The sequence below is a fragment of the Dromaius novaehollandiae genome, chromosome 6 (genome assembly GCF_036370855.1).
Source record: "Dromaius novaehollandiae isolate bDroNov1 chromosome 6, bDroNov1.hap1, whole genome shotgun sequence".
Taxonomy (NCBI): domain Eukaryota; kingdom Metazoa; phylum Chordata; class Aves; order Casuariiformes; family Dromaiidae; genus Dromaius; species Dromaius novaehollandiae.
Window position 1 is genome coordinate 6,066,795 of NC_088103.1, and position 16,280 is coordinate 6,083,074.

The following is a 16,280-nucleotide window of genomic DNA, read 5'->3' on the forward strand; positions in this document are numbered from 1 at the left end:
GGAGTAAACAAAGGATGCAGGTGGGCAGGAAATGTGCTGGGCTCCAGCCAAGCCCACGTGCAAGCCCGGAGCTCCCAGCTGGGCGGGGGACAAACCTCTAAATCCCACCACCTCCGCACGCTTTTGCAAGCAGGACCAGCGCAGGCTGGCCTGGGACAAGGGTGCGTCAGGGCCCCGCAAATTCCTTCTGGTCTCAGGCTGTTTGGCAATTAAGGGAGAAGGGGCAAAGCTCCCCTGCATGTCTTAGCAGGCAGCAAATCACTTCTAAAGCTGCCTCCTCCAGAACAGGGCCCTGTGCGTCTCCACAGTGCTTCAGTGGGGAGGATGGCTCAGCTTTTGTGCCCTCTGACAACCGTGCCTCCAGCCAGCTCCTCCAGACGTGACCCATCTCACTGCCCTATGAAGCACCGGGTGCAGGCGGGTGTGAGCAGAGGTCATAAAGCAGAGGTGTCTTGGATACCCCTGACCCAGACTACATCAAGTAATCGGTGAAAATGAAATGGGTCAGGCCTGGGACTTCCCTGCGGTGAAGCCAAGGCCCTAAAGCCAAAGCTGAAGCAGAGCCCAGCTAAATCCCCAGCACACAGGGCACCTCCAGGCCCATTTGACACACAGAGCGCAGCTCAGCATTTTGGCTGCAAACCGTTCTGCCACTACTTTTCCTCTTCTCCTACAGCCTAATCCCTTAAAAAGTAACCCTGCCTCTCACTTGGCTGGAAAATATTTATATGCAAGGAAAAGCCATCATGCAACGAGTTCAGCTTCCGGTGGGATGTGGGAGGAGATGGCCCCATGTGCTGTCCTGGTGGAGAAGCTATGTTTCTTCTAGCATTTGCTTGCTGGGCCAGGTGCTGCAGGACTGCCTTTGCTGAAGGGACAGCATAAGACCAGGAGGAAATTCCAGTCAGCCCATCACTTCCCACAGCTGCCTTGTACTCCTGCGGTGGGCGAGAGCTGGCTCTGGGGCAGCCTGGGATGTCGAAGCTGGCAGGGGTCTGACCCTCGGGGCTGGCGCTAGGTTTCCAAGAAGCCCAGCCAGACACAGGAGTGCAGGAAGGAGTCCACCTTCTGCAGTCTCACAGGACTGTAGCCGTGCAGGTGCCTTGCCTGTAACTGGAGACTGTGGGACGGTGGCTGCGACCATCCTATGCACCTGCAGCAGGAGAAGGAGCCACTCTGGTCACGAGAGCCCAGGGCCACAAGTCACACGGGGACGAGGGGCTCAAAGGAGTCTGTGAATTGAGCAGGCTCCATGTGAGGATCTGGCAAAGCCTGGCAAAGACTTTTCCCAGCAAACGCTATCCATATAACAGGACAGGGATGTCCCTGCTTTGCTGGGACTGCGTGCGCGAAGCATAGCTGGGGAGGTCTCTGCTCACCTCCCATGACGAGCAGCATCTCCACATTGGTGCTTATTCCTGTGCTGGGTGCTGTCTGGGACCAACGCTATCCGTCCGCTGAGTAGACCCTTCCTCTTCCCTGTGATGGCCCCAAACATGTGCTCTGGCCAATCCCTCCGGGCCCACAGGTTCCCACACCCCTCAAACCGCAGAAGAGTTCATCCCGTGTGAGAAAAATCCCCTTCAGACATTTATTTGTGAGAGTTTTTTACTGCCTCTGTCATTTTTCCAGTAAATAGCAGGATGGGAGCACGAAGGGAGACTGCGCCTAACAGCAGGAAAACAAGCCCACCCACAAACCAGTGTCGTGGCAGCCCTGAGGCATCATCTGGCATCAACAGTGACCCCAACCGCGGCGCATCTGGGGTTGTCAGCTCCCTCAGGGAAGCACTTAACGATGGGAATTCCCAGCATATCCACACTGACTCATGGAGTTATCCCAAGGGATCTGTCCTGCCAGTTCAGCCCCAGGATTAGACAGTGCAGCCAAACGCTTGGGACTGGAGCAGGGCTAGCTAAGATGCTGCTGCAGGCCGTGCCAGGAGTCCCCCTGGCAGCTGCCCAGACCACATCAGCGTTGCTGCAAGGGAGGACCAGAGAAGAGCCACGGCTCCAGGGGCATCCTGGGGGGTTGGAAGCCCTGGGAGGTTTTGTTCCATTTGTCTGTGAGGAGGTGAGAGGGATTAAGCCCTGCTGATGTCCCGATCCCCGTCCCCAACAGTCCCCCAGGACAAACCAACATCAGTGAGGGGCTTCCCGGTGCCTGCTGAGCCATGACCCCTGATCTCCGACTCGGTGGGGCCAGCACTGGCTCCAGGCAGTTTCCTCCTCCAGAGTTGCTCTTTGCCCTGATCCTTGGGGTCCTTGGTAATCCCAGGAAGAAAGGGGGTAAAGTATCTTAGGGATGGAGATCCCCCACCTCCCCGGAGACCTGTCCCAGGGCTGCTCCTCCTCCAGGGGCATCCCCTCTGTCTCTGCCTGTCCCACAGCTGTGGGCTGCTTGCTGCGTCCCAGCAGCCAGACCCTATGAACCCAGCTCCCTCCCATCTCCTTCTGGGTTGAGTGGTCCAGGCCCGGTCAGTCTGGCAGCCTCCGTGGGGCCTCACCAGGGTCTCCGCATCCCTCTCACACAGCCCACGACGTCGCTTAGCTGTCGCATCGGGGCCTTCCCAGCAGGGCCGCGTGGGTGCTCCAGCCCTGCGTGTCCCGGAGCACCGACTCATCCCGCTGCCACCCCAGCCGTGCCCTACCACCTGGGCCATTCACCCGCTCGATATCCCCCAGCCCCGCCCTGCCCCAGCTAAGAGAATCATCATCTTGGGTGCTGTCTTTGAGAAGCCCTCAGGAAAGAAGGGGGCAGATCCTCACGGCTCAAGGACAAGCAGGAAACACTGTGACAGCAAGCGTTTCAGGACAGTATGACGAAGACACTAAAGGGGCAAGCAGGGGGAAGGGGGACGTCTCACAGCCTCCTCCTGCTGTCCCTGGCAGGGCTCCCTGGTCCGTGGGAAAGGGCCTCGGCCACCAGCATCTCCCAGCAGTGGCCTGTTCCCCACTAAGCCTAGGGAGCTGGCTTTTTACTGGGACATCTCCATCAGCTCGATGATTTTGCTGTAGAGGCGCTGAGGGGCATCCATGCCCCAGACGAAGTCCCAGTGGTTCCAGTCAGTGATGTTCCTGTAGTAAACAACGTTGGCGATGCGAGGCAGCAGCACGCCGATGTCCCTCCAGTCGGCTGCCCAGTCCTTGCCCCCGGACCACACTGCAGTTGGCACAGGCATCTCCTCGATCTTGTAGGAGGGAGGCGTCTCCTGGAGAGACATGGTCATTCCTGAGAAACCCCTTTTGCCATCAACCCTTCCGAGCCAACTGGTCCCTTCAACACACATGATGGGACGCTGGGTAAACCTGGCCACGATTTTGGAGGGAGACCATTCACGAGCTGAAAGCAGAGGCGATGGGTCTTCCCCTGGGCCCTCCACTTCTGCGGTGCTCCCACCTCCCTCCTCTGGAAACCAGCACTACTGCTGTGCCCTCCTACGTGGCCTCCTACCTGGTGGTACACGGCTTGGTTTCCACCGCCGTAGTCAAAAGCTTTGAAGCCTCCTGATTTAACCTGCTATGAGGAGAAGATAGATCTCAAGTTAGACACACAGCTGGGTTGGTGAGCATCACTCCACAGGTCTAGTGTTTCCAAGCCTCCTTGAGAGACTACATCACAGAGAGGGCGCTTGCATGAGATGTTTCAGGCCCGGGTATCACTCCACCCACGCTCTGAAGCCAGATTTTCTGCCTTTTTTACAGAGCAACCATTTGATCTCCAGCTCCATGGCCATGCCTAGCTATCAATTCACAATCCAAGGAGTTACATGCGATTTTTAAGTCGCCTCAGTGCTAACTCACACTGGTGAAAACCTGCTCACTGTCAGCATTTTGGATGTCGGATGCTGTTGGAAAACTTCATGTTAATGAGTTTTTATTCAACACAATTAATATCCTTTCTGTTCTCTTGGCACTTCAGGCTCAGAGCATACAGCCATCAGCAAACCTGTTTCTTTTCAGAATTGCCTTCTGTGCTAGGGGAGAAAACTCAGATACCTACACGATAGTTGCTTTGATTAGGAAGACTTTTTTTCCACCTTCCCATTACCTTTAATTTGTCTCTGCAAGGAGGCATGCCTGGGATGGGGTGTGAGGACTTTCGTGCAAGCCTGGCTCACAGCAGGGCTGTGAGCAGGCTGCTCAGGGCCATGTCTGGGTGATTCTGGGCAGTCCCTGCGGATGGAGATCCACCACTGCTTTGGGCCTGTCTTGGGGAAGCAGCACTTGCATGGGGAAGGATTGTTATGTGCAGCTGGGGTTTCCCATGTTGCAGCTTCTGCTATGGGCTCTGGTGCTTTCGCTGTGCTCCCCTGAGCAGAGTCTGGCCCTGCCATGTCTGTAACCCCTTTGGGCGGTGGAAGATGCGTTTGGATCTCCATCACCTTCTCATCCCTCGGTTGAACCAGCCCAGCTCCTGCAGCCTCTTCTTGTTCGCCCTGCCCTCCAGGTCCACCACTGCCATAGCCTTGCACTGGACTTGCTCCAGTCTGTCAGCGTTTCTCTTACGGTGGAGACCCCAAACCTGGAGACGGTGTCCAGATGTGCCCTCCCCGGTGCTGAGCAGAGGAGCGTAATCCCTTCCCTTGTCCTGCTGGTTACGCTCTGGCCAATGCATCCCAGCGTGCATAACACAGTGCAATGCCAAAGGAGCAAATAACAGGGATAGGGTAGCTTTTCCTGCATCAGATAGGTATTCTGTAGACTTAATTTCTTGGCTTTCTTTTCTCATAAACTGCTAATGCCAAAGAGCATTGACCTTTCACATCTATCCTGAACGCACAAGACTTAGTGGAGAGACCAGCCAAGGAGGGAAGCATATGCCTTTAAGCATTTCAAGGGACCTACCTGGGCCCAGTGTATCATATTTTTAACAGACGTCCCATCAGGATAGTGGGCTGTATACACATCCAGTCGGCTCTGCAAGGAAACGTATGCAAAATGTCATTGCTTTTGAAAGGAAGAGGAACAGGAGAATGACTGTTCACAGACAATATCTTTTCCAAACCGGTAACTGCTACATCACACTGTCTAGATCAGCTTCAGAAGTATAACTTCTGTTAAAAATCAGTCGCTCTGACACAGCTGTAGGAACCATGTCCTGGCACCGTGGCTGTGTTCAGGACCTTAGTGACTATCCACGGCCATCTAGACTCTGCTTAGGTGCTACCGAGAGCCCTGGTCTAGAATCTATAGGCAGGCAGTGGTGGGGCAGCACGTCAGCTGCTCTGTAATGCTGCTGGGAGATGCAGCTGGTCTCTTGATGACAGGTAGCTCAAGGAATGCTAAGAAGCTGGCTGATAATCCATATTCACTTGGACTCTGGAGTCCTTTCTTATCTGGGGAGAAATTTATGCAGGAGAAACAGAGAGAGGGAGATCTGGCAGAGAGTCACATTCTGTTTTTGCCTCATATGTTTGTCCTTGGTCACTCAAGGCAAACAGCTGTGCTAGGCTGGCTAGAGACAGCCAATATGCAAGCAGAGCTGCAGGGGTAGATACTGGTGTTGGGCACTCTTGGCTGCTGAACCCCTGAGGTTTGGCTTCCTCCCAGCCCAAACTTGAAGGCAGCGGAGGAAAATGTGCATGCATACACACCATATTGAAATTCTGCTCATTGTAGCCACCCAGAAGGAAAAATGTGTTAGAACAGGACTTGTGAAAGAATGAGTAGCTGCACAGTTCAGGAAGAAATTTCCGCATCTTTCTTATCCTCAAGGAGACATCCGTTTTGCCAAACAGAAGCTGTAAAAACAAAGGGAAAAATTGACTTCTTGTATTTCCCTTCCTGCAGCCTAACTCTCAACTGGCTTTTCTTTACCTGTGGTTGGCCAGAGGCGTGCTCGTGCCCCCACGAGCTGCACAGTGAATAGATGTGCTTCCCTGGATACCCATGGCGGTGAAATCACTTCCCATTTACCCTCCTGCCCTTGGTGAGATGAGCTCATTGAATGCACACTAAGAAAATGAATGTTTGGGCATCTCTCCTTTCTCCTGCCTCTCCCAGGCTTTGGATTCATTTTTCACCGTCGTTGAAATCCACAATTTTATGCACAGTAAAGCTGATCATTACAAGGTGGCCCAGCCACGAAATCATTAAGTGCCCCCAGAGAAGGACTGGTTTCAAGCCCTGAAGAGACTACAGATAGCAGGAAGACATACATTTAACAAAGTGACCATGCAGAAACATGCCTGCACCTGAAATTGTGCCTAATAAATCAGTGGGAACTAATTGCTTTCTGGGCCCAATACCTTTTCTAACATTCATGTGTTCAATGGAGTAGAATATAGAATAATCTCATACCTTAAGTGTCTCGCACTGTCTGTCAAGAAGGAACGACATTTTCAGGATGGGACTTTTGGCGTGCTTAATTGCCGTTACAGGAGCCAGGGCAAAAAATATTTTGATTTTCTGAGCCAGTTCTGGCATGGATGAAAATGCTATGAATGCTGAGAAAGCAGAAGAGCAAATTTAACAGAAAAACAATCTGTGATTTTCCAATCTGTCTTCAGATGCTTAATCCAAAGGTTCATCTAGAACCTCGAATTAGAAATCTGGGATGTGTGACTCTTCCCTCCTTTCTGTTTAATGTCAGTGTAAGAGAGGTTCAAAAGGAGACAGTCTCTTTACAGTTAGATGTGGCTGATAAAATGGTTTAATGACCATCACTAACCCCTGCCACATTAGTGAGATGAAGAGAACAGTAGTGTCATCTTCCATTACTTGCTGCTAGTTGGCACCACGAAGCTTGTCTTATACCTATGCTGGCCTGGCTGGTGAAAAGAAGCAGCCTGTGTTTCATCTGAAAGTAGAAACTGTGACCTTCAGTGCCAAATTCCTTCCCTTTTCGTGTGGAGCACTGGCAATTAACTTTTCTAGGCTGAAGTATAGTAAAATGTCCTAATTGCAACAGCACCCAGGAGCTTACTAGAAGTGGAGCTGTTCAGAAGTCACCAAGAGCTTTTCTATTGTCCTAGGGACATGCTGGTGCACCCAGATTTCTTACAGAAACCATGGCTACAGTGGGACTTCTCACTGAAAGAGACATTCTGGATATTGTCTTAGAGTGCAGGCTCAATGGCCCACAAAGATGAGGATGTTCTATGCCCTCTGCTTGCAGATTCCAAAATGCAAGTTTTCAAGGTTGTCCTTGAAAAAGGACCTTGAAAAATTCCAAGTCTCCTGTGCTGTGGAGATGTGCAACCCTTCCTAACACACCGATAGTGGAGCCTTGTGAGTAGCCGACGTAATATATTTGCTTCTGTCCAGTCTTCTGCAGAACAAAGTTGATCATTGCTGGGAGGTCATACATAGCCATTTCATGAAAACTGAAATATAGTAATTGTACATTAGTTACACGGTAACACCATAAGACCAAAATCTGTGAATTTTGACTGCTTTGCATTGCTTATATACTTAAGGGCTTAATGTCTGAGGCTAATTTTCCAATAGAAAATTCTCATTACCAAGGAGAACTCTGTGCTTGGTGAAACTAAAAAGGATCCAAGGATATTCTTCCTACAATGGCTTCATCCCTCCTTGAAAAGACTTAGTTCTCCCCTTAACAGTGGTTAGCTTCAGGGAAGTTGTGCAGACCATGACCAGCAGTGCAATACACCATTTTAGTTGCAATACACAATTCTGAAGACCCAGAGCTGGCTCCCATCAGGGTGCCAAAATCAGCTCCGCTCCTAGAAGATGCTTTTTCTCAGAAGGGGCTGGAGTGCCAGTTCCTGCCCATGTAGTGTGATATAGTGAGCCACAGTCCTGTAATAAAATGGGCCAAATTGACCACATGCCGTAGCTGCTCATCCGCATTTCTAGTCATCTCTGTATTTCACAATGCACCTATTTTACTAACTTTTCTGCTTCAAACATATTTATGAGCCTGGGCAATCAAGGACTGTTCTTATGATCAGTGGATAGGCAGTGGCAGTTCAAAATTAACCCTCTTGTCTCCTTGAACTGTGTTTCTGAGCAGAAAGAAAGGACGTTTCCTAGATGCAGTCACAGTGCATCTCTAAAGAGAGGTATGAGAGACGACGCATGGAGCCTGAATGGGAAGAAGCCAGTCCACCGAAGAGCTACTGGTGGTGCGGGTGGACTGGGGCCAGGTATGCTCCATTCACTATGCCACTCACCCTGCCCATTTTGGGGACGTGGTTTCCGTGGCACATGGGTGGCCTGGACCAGATGTAAGAGATGGGGATCTCGCATCACTGCTTGTGGCCACCTTGCTGGAAGGTTTGGCCTAGCTGGTCCTTGCAGAGTGCTGGAGAGAGGGGCAGGTCTCTCTGCAGGACCGTGTCCACACGGGCAGCAGCGCTCTGCACTCTTGGCAGGGCTGGGCACTTGCAGAGAGACGCTGGCACTGTGTCACAAGGCAGGTCTGCACAGGCAGCTCCAGCCTCTGTGGGCGCATCACTGGGAGATTTGGAGGAGGCCACAGCTAGGGAATTAGATACGCTGACTTCCCTGCTTGGAGGCACCCGCCTGAGCCTAGAGGTTAGCGACGGGCAGAAAAGTTTGCTGCCTTTTGTAATCCTCTCCAGCCTACCTGAAATCCCAGAATTCTTCCTGGTCAGCTGAAAGGGCCTTGTGCCTTCGGGACCATGTGGTCCCACGGCTGTTTCCTAGCCAGACGTCATAGCCAGAGTCTGCTAGTAGGAAGCCCAGGCTGTTGTTAGCCAGATTTTCGACCCAGTTGCTACTTTCTCCGAGTAACCCGTGCTGAAGAAACACAGCTGATTTGGGGCCTGGGTGTGAAAGAAACAGCATATTTCGTTAAACCAGAATTTCCCCGTTGTACTCATGCCGAACTCAGGCCAATAAAACCTCTGCCTTATTGTGGGAAAACGTACAAAACCCTTACTAGTACAATAACTCCTGTTGAAGAGAAAATCTGGAGAGAGGGGATCAAAACAGAGATGTTAAGAAATCTTTGCTGTGGTTGTTGACATTTCAGACCCCATGTGCTCATTCCCACGGGCTCAGCACGAAGGATCCTGGCTGGTCACGGCAACCACGTGAGAGCTCTAAAGCACAGCCCTGTCCCTGAGACAGTTCAAATGCAATGGTCACAATTTATGGGAAAAAAATTAAATGAGGATCTCTCTTAAGATACTTCTGCACCCTCTGAGCCTCAAAACCAAGTCACTGGTGTTATCAAAGGTGGTTTCTGTGTTGCAGGCACATTTTTCTGTGCTGGCTGGTAAAGCCTTGATTGTACATCAGAGAAGTGCCATGGGTTTGGGATTTTTGCTTTAACAATAAATATTCTCCTGGCTTCATAAAGTTCATCCCTTCCCTCAGATCTCAGGTGGTTGCTTGATATTCTATGTTTTTTTTTGCTGGCTTGCTTGTCAAATAGAGCCATACCTCTGTTTTTAGTGTTTTCTCTCCCATGAGGAATTCTGTTCAGTCTTACGTAATAACCATCGTGAGTCAGAACTTCGTATTCCTCACTGGGGTACCCTCTGTGGCGGATCATTTGGCTCTGAGAGGAGAAAAACAAAGTTGGAAAACTTTACATAGCTGAGATGGTTGCGTGATTTCGAGTGCATTCCTCATCAGCCGGGATGTCTTTTTAAACTGTTTATGTGAAACAGAAGTATTGCAGGAGCTGGGCCTTCTGCTTCGTGTCTGGCCCAGCTGATGACCTCTTTGAAATCTTGCTAGACAGAGTATGCTCCACCGAAATTCCCCACCCAGCTCCAAAGAAAGAGAGTTGAGAGGGCAGAATCAGCCGTGGAGAGGCATAGAAATGTCTCCACACCAAACATTGCTTTCTGCACTCTTCCTCTACTCCAGCAGAAGGGACTGAGCACTCGAGAACCTCCAGTTAGGAAAAAAGGATTTCACACAAGGTGCGCTTTCAAAAATTCACAATAATTAAGCATCTCTTCTGCAGAAAAAGATCGAACAATGTGCACTACAAGGAAAAAGGAGACATTCACTTTCGAACTCATGCCAGCGAGCAGTTACTTAAACAGGACTGAACTGGGTGTGGGACCAAAAGGCAGCAGGACTCAGCTGTGACATGTGGCACATGAATATGCATTCTGGAAAACATTTCCAAAAACAAAGATTGAAAACAGAGGGATTGCTGACATCTGATATTAGTAGCAAAGCATGTTATGTCTTGCTCAGAGTTGATTTACAGAGCAGATAGGATCACAAGTTTCTGTAACTCACAGAACTGTGCTGACATGGCAATAAGAGAAGCTGTATAGGATTAAGCAGGACTCCTGCAGTTCCACCTAAACTTTATTAATGTTTAAAATTCAACAGATTAGGAAGTTCCAGTCCGGTAATATCAAGATGCTTTGTAAAGCACTGCTTACACTTTGTTCTTTTTAGGAAAACGTGTTGGGTTCATAATTCCTGGCTGAGATCCTGCCTTACCAAGGGGCACAGAAGAATGCCAAATTGTTTGAACAAGGAGAAGAGGACCATACAAAATTTTCTACCCTCAAGGATGATGTCTGATCAAATACACACATAGGATTACTCCCTTCTCTAACTGACCCACTTGTAATTACACTTAATATTGCTGGGCGGAAGAAGACTCATTCAGGAAGCAGGACTTGTTAATGAAGGTATGGAGATGACATAACATTACACAGCTCAACAAAACCAGCACACATGGCGATGACCATGATAGCCCAAGCCACGTACCCTCCATGCCCTTTGCAACCCTCTCTCCCCCAGAGACACATCTGCAAATTTTCAGACTTAGCAGAAAAGCAAACTTCTCCTGACTTACAACATTCATGAATGTCTCTGGATTCACATCCTTTTTCCTCCTGATGATATCCTCTGAGTCTGCAGATGCTTGTATCAAAAGCAGGATTGCAATAGACATCCACATCTTGCACCTGAGTAAAACGGTATGTTCATTAATAATGTTATGAAAGCCTGTCTCTTCTTGGTCATGCTGGTGTAAGTTCCTTTTGTATCCAAACACCATAAATCATAAGCTGGAGGTGCGGAAGAGTTCCCAAATCCAGCTTCTATTGCAGTCCATGCAAGCCTCTCTTTAATCCTCCATACACACTGGATCTGCTACTATGCAAGATGCGTTTTTATATTTTTAATGGTAAAAAGAAGATGAACAGCTTTATAATACCAGAATAAAAATGATGGAAAATGTCTGTAGGTTAAATGTCATATATGTAAGAACAATACATAAGAATCATATACAATTATTTAAACTATGCAAGGAGCACATTTAGGTTGGCTCAGTTATGACTTTGTCTATACTTTCACTGTTTTTTTTTATTGCTTAACTTCTGCACTCAAAAACCACAATTCACACAAGCATCCTATGTATTGAAACTTAGAGACTTGTAGGAAGGTTATTTATTAAATAAATGTAGCCAGAAAGCATCAGAAAGCTTTTGATCACTTCAGACCTTCCTGTCCTGAGCAGAGATCTATTCTTAATGTACAGTTAATATATTATTATATGTGATTTATAATGCTTAGCCAGGCTCTTAAAAGTTGGAGCCTAAGTTCTACTCAGCTGCATTAGTTGCAAATTTTTTCACCAGCCAGGCAGTTACCTTCCTTCTTGTCCTATTTGCTCTCCCATGCCGTGAGATGCACCTTCCCTCCAAGGAAATAATCCCAAAGTTCACAGTACCTCCCTCTACGGTATTAACAAGAAGCAATTTGTTGAGAAAAGAGCAATCAATGCTTTCTTACCCATAGAAAGATAACTCCAATGCAAATCTAGATGAGGAGGAAGAAAATACGTTACCAGGCAGAGCCCATTGTCGTATCTGATCTGGCTGGTGGTGTGAATGACAGCGGCTCTATCAATACCAGCATTAAAAAGAGCGTGTTGTGTCAGAGCCCTGCTACGTCGGTGGCACGCTGGACCACATCATGAGTCCTCCAATTAAGCAATGTGCACACTGGTCACATCTTTGATAACTTCCTCTGCTTCACCTTGTGGGCATGACTTTCGTGCTTGCAAAGGGTTATATTTCTGAAAGCAGCCAGAGTGGTGCTGCAGCCAGGAATTTCAGCTATGGAGCTGCATCTTAAGCTCACGATAACTGTAGTCAAAGCCATCAACATATTTTCTTTTTAAAGGACTTAACTCCCAGTGACCCTTGAAAGGACTCCTGTGGCAAGGAAGGGACTAGGGCTACTCTCACTGCCTGAGTAGCCAGCTCTGGATTCCTGAAAAATAGCAAGGGAGAACTGCATTGATATCTGATTCGCTGCAAGCTTCCCAAGGCCTCAAGAACATGGTGATCTCTCTATAGAGACACCCAGGACAGACCAGGTTTTATTGGCTGTCTGGGTGGGCAACACTGAGTTGTTATACCGTACTTTAAAAGTGGCACAGAACATCTCCACATCCCCCTTAAACTCAGGGGCCAGTATCCGCAAATTGCAATTTGCAAAATCTCTGCAACAGTTTCCAGCAAAGCACCAAGCTTAGCATCCTGCCGAGAGTTTGCAGAGCCGTGCAAAGTTTACACACCAGCTCTGTTTTGCTGAAGCTACGTGTATTACACGGAGCAAATATGTTTGTTCTCCACCCGCATCATGTGATGTTATAACTGCTGCCTTCCTGTAGCTGTTCAATAGCCACCTGAAAGCCTTGGCTAGGCTTGTGGCTGCCTGGGACACTGCTGGATTATACATTTCCTGCACGTGGATTAGGTTGATTTCAGATGTTCATACCAGATGTTCACACGTCTACGTGTGGTATGTGAGTTATGAAACACACTCAGCTGTCTCACTTCTGCAAAACACGTGTCACTTCATTCAGCAGACTAATTTTCTATCAGCGCCGCAAACACTGAAATAAAGGGCCTGCATGCCTGGGTGCTACCTTCCCTATGAGGCGTGGGGCCAGAGCCTTCCCTGTTTCGGTAGTTTGCTTTTGTCCCTACCTCTACTTTAGGCTTTCGAAAATGTCTTCCTGCTCTTGTGAGTACAAAAAATCCCACTAGTTACAAGCTAAGATGCACTTTTACTTGTTATCTAAAGGAGGACAATTCCAGTGCCCATCTTAAGAGGACTGAAAAATGCCCTGTGGATGGAGAAACCAGTATGCAGTGTGTGTTTTTCTACTTTACCATCAAGTTCCCCTCAGCAGCATAGAGACAGACCATTCCTGCGTGGCTCCTATCCCCCTACATCCTCCTGCAGTGGACCTAGAAATAATTACAATCTACAGTTCACAATTTCTCAGCTGAAGTGAGAATTGAGGAAATGTATCAAACGATCTGTCTTGTATCCCTCTTCCGAGTTCTTCGTGGTACCAGACTGGAAACCAAGAGCAGCTGCTGGTGGTACTGACCGCTGCTCATCTCTGGCCATCAGCACCGTGTCTCACTGTGACCCAAGTACCGGCCGCCACCAAAATGCAGGAGGTACAAGACAGGGTGGAGCTGTCTCATCGCCGTATCCTCGAAACGGGTCTGTGATGTACGGGTGTACGCCGTGGCAGGGACTGCCAGGCATCCTGCATCTCCAAAAAGCAGGATGAAAAGAGAGGTGCCTAGGCATGGATTTAACCACTGGAATTCAAATCTGGGACTCTCAGTTCAAAGCATTTCTCCCACCATTAGTGACTCTAATTTCCCTCCGTGGCTCCACCTGCAAAAGTGGCCTCTTTTGTGTGACTCTTTTTTGAAGCAGCCAGGCAATAGCATGCAATTTTTTACCAATTATCTGAATTTTGCCCCAGGAATGTCTCCAAAGCAGGCACTATGTGAACCCCCTCAGCACTTCAAATATGCTTTCCCTGTATGGTCAGCTGCTTCTTCAGCCGCTGTCATGTCTGTCACCTTCTACCTCTGCCAGGTGCTAGTTTCTGAGTTTGGAAAGGCAGCTGAGAACTCTCCAGCATCCTCAGGCCATGGGCTTTCATAGCAATATATCAGCACTGTGGCTAGTGTGACATATAGCACCAACACTTATATTTGTGGTAAGAAGCAGAGAAGCCACTGACAAAGATCGGCTAGCTTTTTACCTAGAAATTCTTGCGCAGCTTAGTCAAAAGAAGCAAAGATGTTAGAGGCTTGTCTAGTTCGAATGGACATTTTGACACACAGATGCAAGTTTAGGGGGAAAGAGTAATAGCATTGTGATACTGCTGTGAATGCACATTTGACAGAATTGTAAATAAGCACTAGTGTTAACCTGCAGGGTCGGGATCCCATAGTACATAGTAGGGCACATAACTAAATATTAGGGAGAACATCGTAGGTACCTGAAAAATTAAGCTATATAATCACACTTATGGCATGGTTCTTCAGTACTGTTGTGGGAACTAATGTAAAAAAATCCAGACCATTTAGAAAGGGGAAGATATTTTATTTAACTTTCTAAGCAAATAGACTGTATCCATCAGCACTTGCATGCACACTTTGTCAGAAGCACCAAAACGTGTGTATCCAAGTGGTCTGGCCAAGGTCACGTGGAAGACAAGGGATGACAGCTACTGAGTCCTCAGTATGCCTTCTGGATTCCTCTTGATTGCAATGACAAGCTCTTTGTTGGACAGGTCTCTAATACCCTTTAGGAGTCAAAAGTTATTGCAATCTCATTATTTGCTTTGGCATCTTGTTTACTTCACCCTTCATAAATCTTAGGCAATATTGCTGCCAGGTGTCTTTCAGTTTTATGTTTGGGAAATCATGAGACTGTAATCCATCTTCCTGTTGGGATAACGTGAAGAGAAACAGCCCATAAAATTTGCTGCATTTCCATTGCTGCCTTCCTTTTATTAGGTTCAGGTCTCTGCTAATGAGTCCTGGGCTCTGCGGTGCTTCATGGTACAAGTAATATGTTCCTCAGTGCTTACCAGTTTGATTGCTGTTAAGCAAGTCCTGGGCTATCAATGCATACCATTCTTATAATTCTTGCTCTGTTCTTTTTTTCTGGTGTTTTCACACATATTCAGGTCTCTAGACCGTATGCACAGGATTACAGTAGTTACCTTCTATCTTCTACCCAAGCAAAAGGGTAAGAGAGTCACAGGTAGGGAGATGCTTAACTAGCCATCATCTGGTCTTTGCATCCTACCTGGGAAAGAGAATGTCATTCTGATTTTAGCAATAAGAGAATATCAGCTTTTGTGTTATCCCTACTGGACAGATATGATTTTCTTTGCAGTAACCTTAAAGAGTCTTGCTCAAGTGAAGAACCTGATAAAGAACATTGTGCTGAACTGGTTGTGCCTCTCCTAGCTTAAAGCCCCTCAGCTAAGCTGGGATATCTCCAGCATCTCTGATTACACAGTTATCAGGGATTTACGATTTACTCATGGTAGAGTTGCATAGCCAAGCTTGATGAAACAGTGAATTGTTTTTACAACACCTTGCTAGAATTATTAATGTAATCATTTTATACACAGTAGTAAAACTGGGTCAAGTAAAGTATAAATATTTCGTAATATGTTGACTGTGAAGTAACTGAGATGTGGTGACCAACGGTTTGTCTCAGCTATTCCTTCTCCTGGGTCTTCGTTCAGATGACCCCAGAACAGCCCTGAGCTTCTTGTACTTGTCCTCTGACCTTTATCAAAAAAGTAGTCTGCACAATAGGTTTTTAAGTGTTTCTAAAAACTAAAATGGTTTGTTCTGCTCACAAACAGACCTGGGCCAACTCCAGAAAGCTTTCTCTGTAAGTAAATACTATTATTAATAAAATCTATGGTAATATTTTTCTTGGGACCTGTTTTCAGTGTGTTAGGGAAAGACTGATTTGGCTCAGCTCAGCCAATGCACTGGTGATGGCTGTCAGAGATCTTCATGGAGCAGTAATGTGTTTCACACGACATAGTCCTTGGCTCAGCTAGGGGAGTTGCAGCTGTCAAGAATGGAGACCAGTACAGACCTGTAGAAAGTGCTGGAGGTACTTATACCTAATGATGATTTTGGCTAACCTTAATTTTCCATGGTCTTATATCATTCCCATCTGCCTAAAGTACCAACAGATGAAAATGCAAGTCTCAAGAACGATTTACTTAATCTCTCTTTCAAGCTTTCATCTAACATGCTTGAAAGAGGATTTGGAAATAACATAGGAACTAGCACAGAAATCGTCCGTAGTTACTAAAATAAGAAAGCTACATGTCACTGATTCAGTAAAACTCTGGATCTACTCAGGAGTGCCAGACTGTTGGAAACTTTTGTCATGCTTACTGTTAAGGATCAAAAAACGTGAAAAGGCATCATCTGGCATAACTCAACGAAACCTTATCCTCGATTCTAACAATGTAGGCCAGTAAGCTGTCTAAAGCAGACACCAAAG

The 16,280-nt window shown here is 47.7% G+C and overlaps 1 protein-coding gene across 2 annotated transcripts; it reads right to left on the reverse strand.

Annotated features, from left to right (window-relative positions):
• Nucleotides 1-1,590: 1,590 nt before the first annotated feature.
• LOC112981622 (lipase member M-like) lies at nucleotides 1,591-11,792 on the reverse strand. 2 transcript variants are annotated; one of them, XM_064513548.1, is made up of 10 exons: nucleotides 11,761-11,792; nucleotides 10,765-10,876; nucleotides 9,378-9,495; nucleotides 8,557-8,755; nucleotides 7,218-7,327; nucleotides 6,303-6,448; nucleotides 5,597-5,743; nucleotides 4,848-4,919; nucleotides 3,454-3,519; nucleotides 1,591-3,211 (listed from the first exon to the last, which is right to left on the reverse strand). In XM_064513548.1, exons 1-10 carry the CDS (start codon nucleotides 11,772-11,774, stop codon nucleotides 2,978-2,980), a joined length of 1,218 nt encoding a protein of 405 aa, XP_064369618.1. In that variant the 5' UTR covers nucleotides 11,775-11,792; the 3' UTR covers nucleotides 1,591-2,977. The 2 variants fall into 2 exon arrangements, with proteins under 2 accessions (XP_064369618.1, XP_064369617.1); XM_064513547.1 differs by having other exon boundaries at nucleotides 11,706-11,782.
• Nucleotides 11,793-16,280: the final 4,488 nt, after the last annotated feature.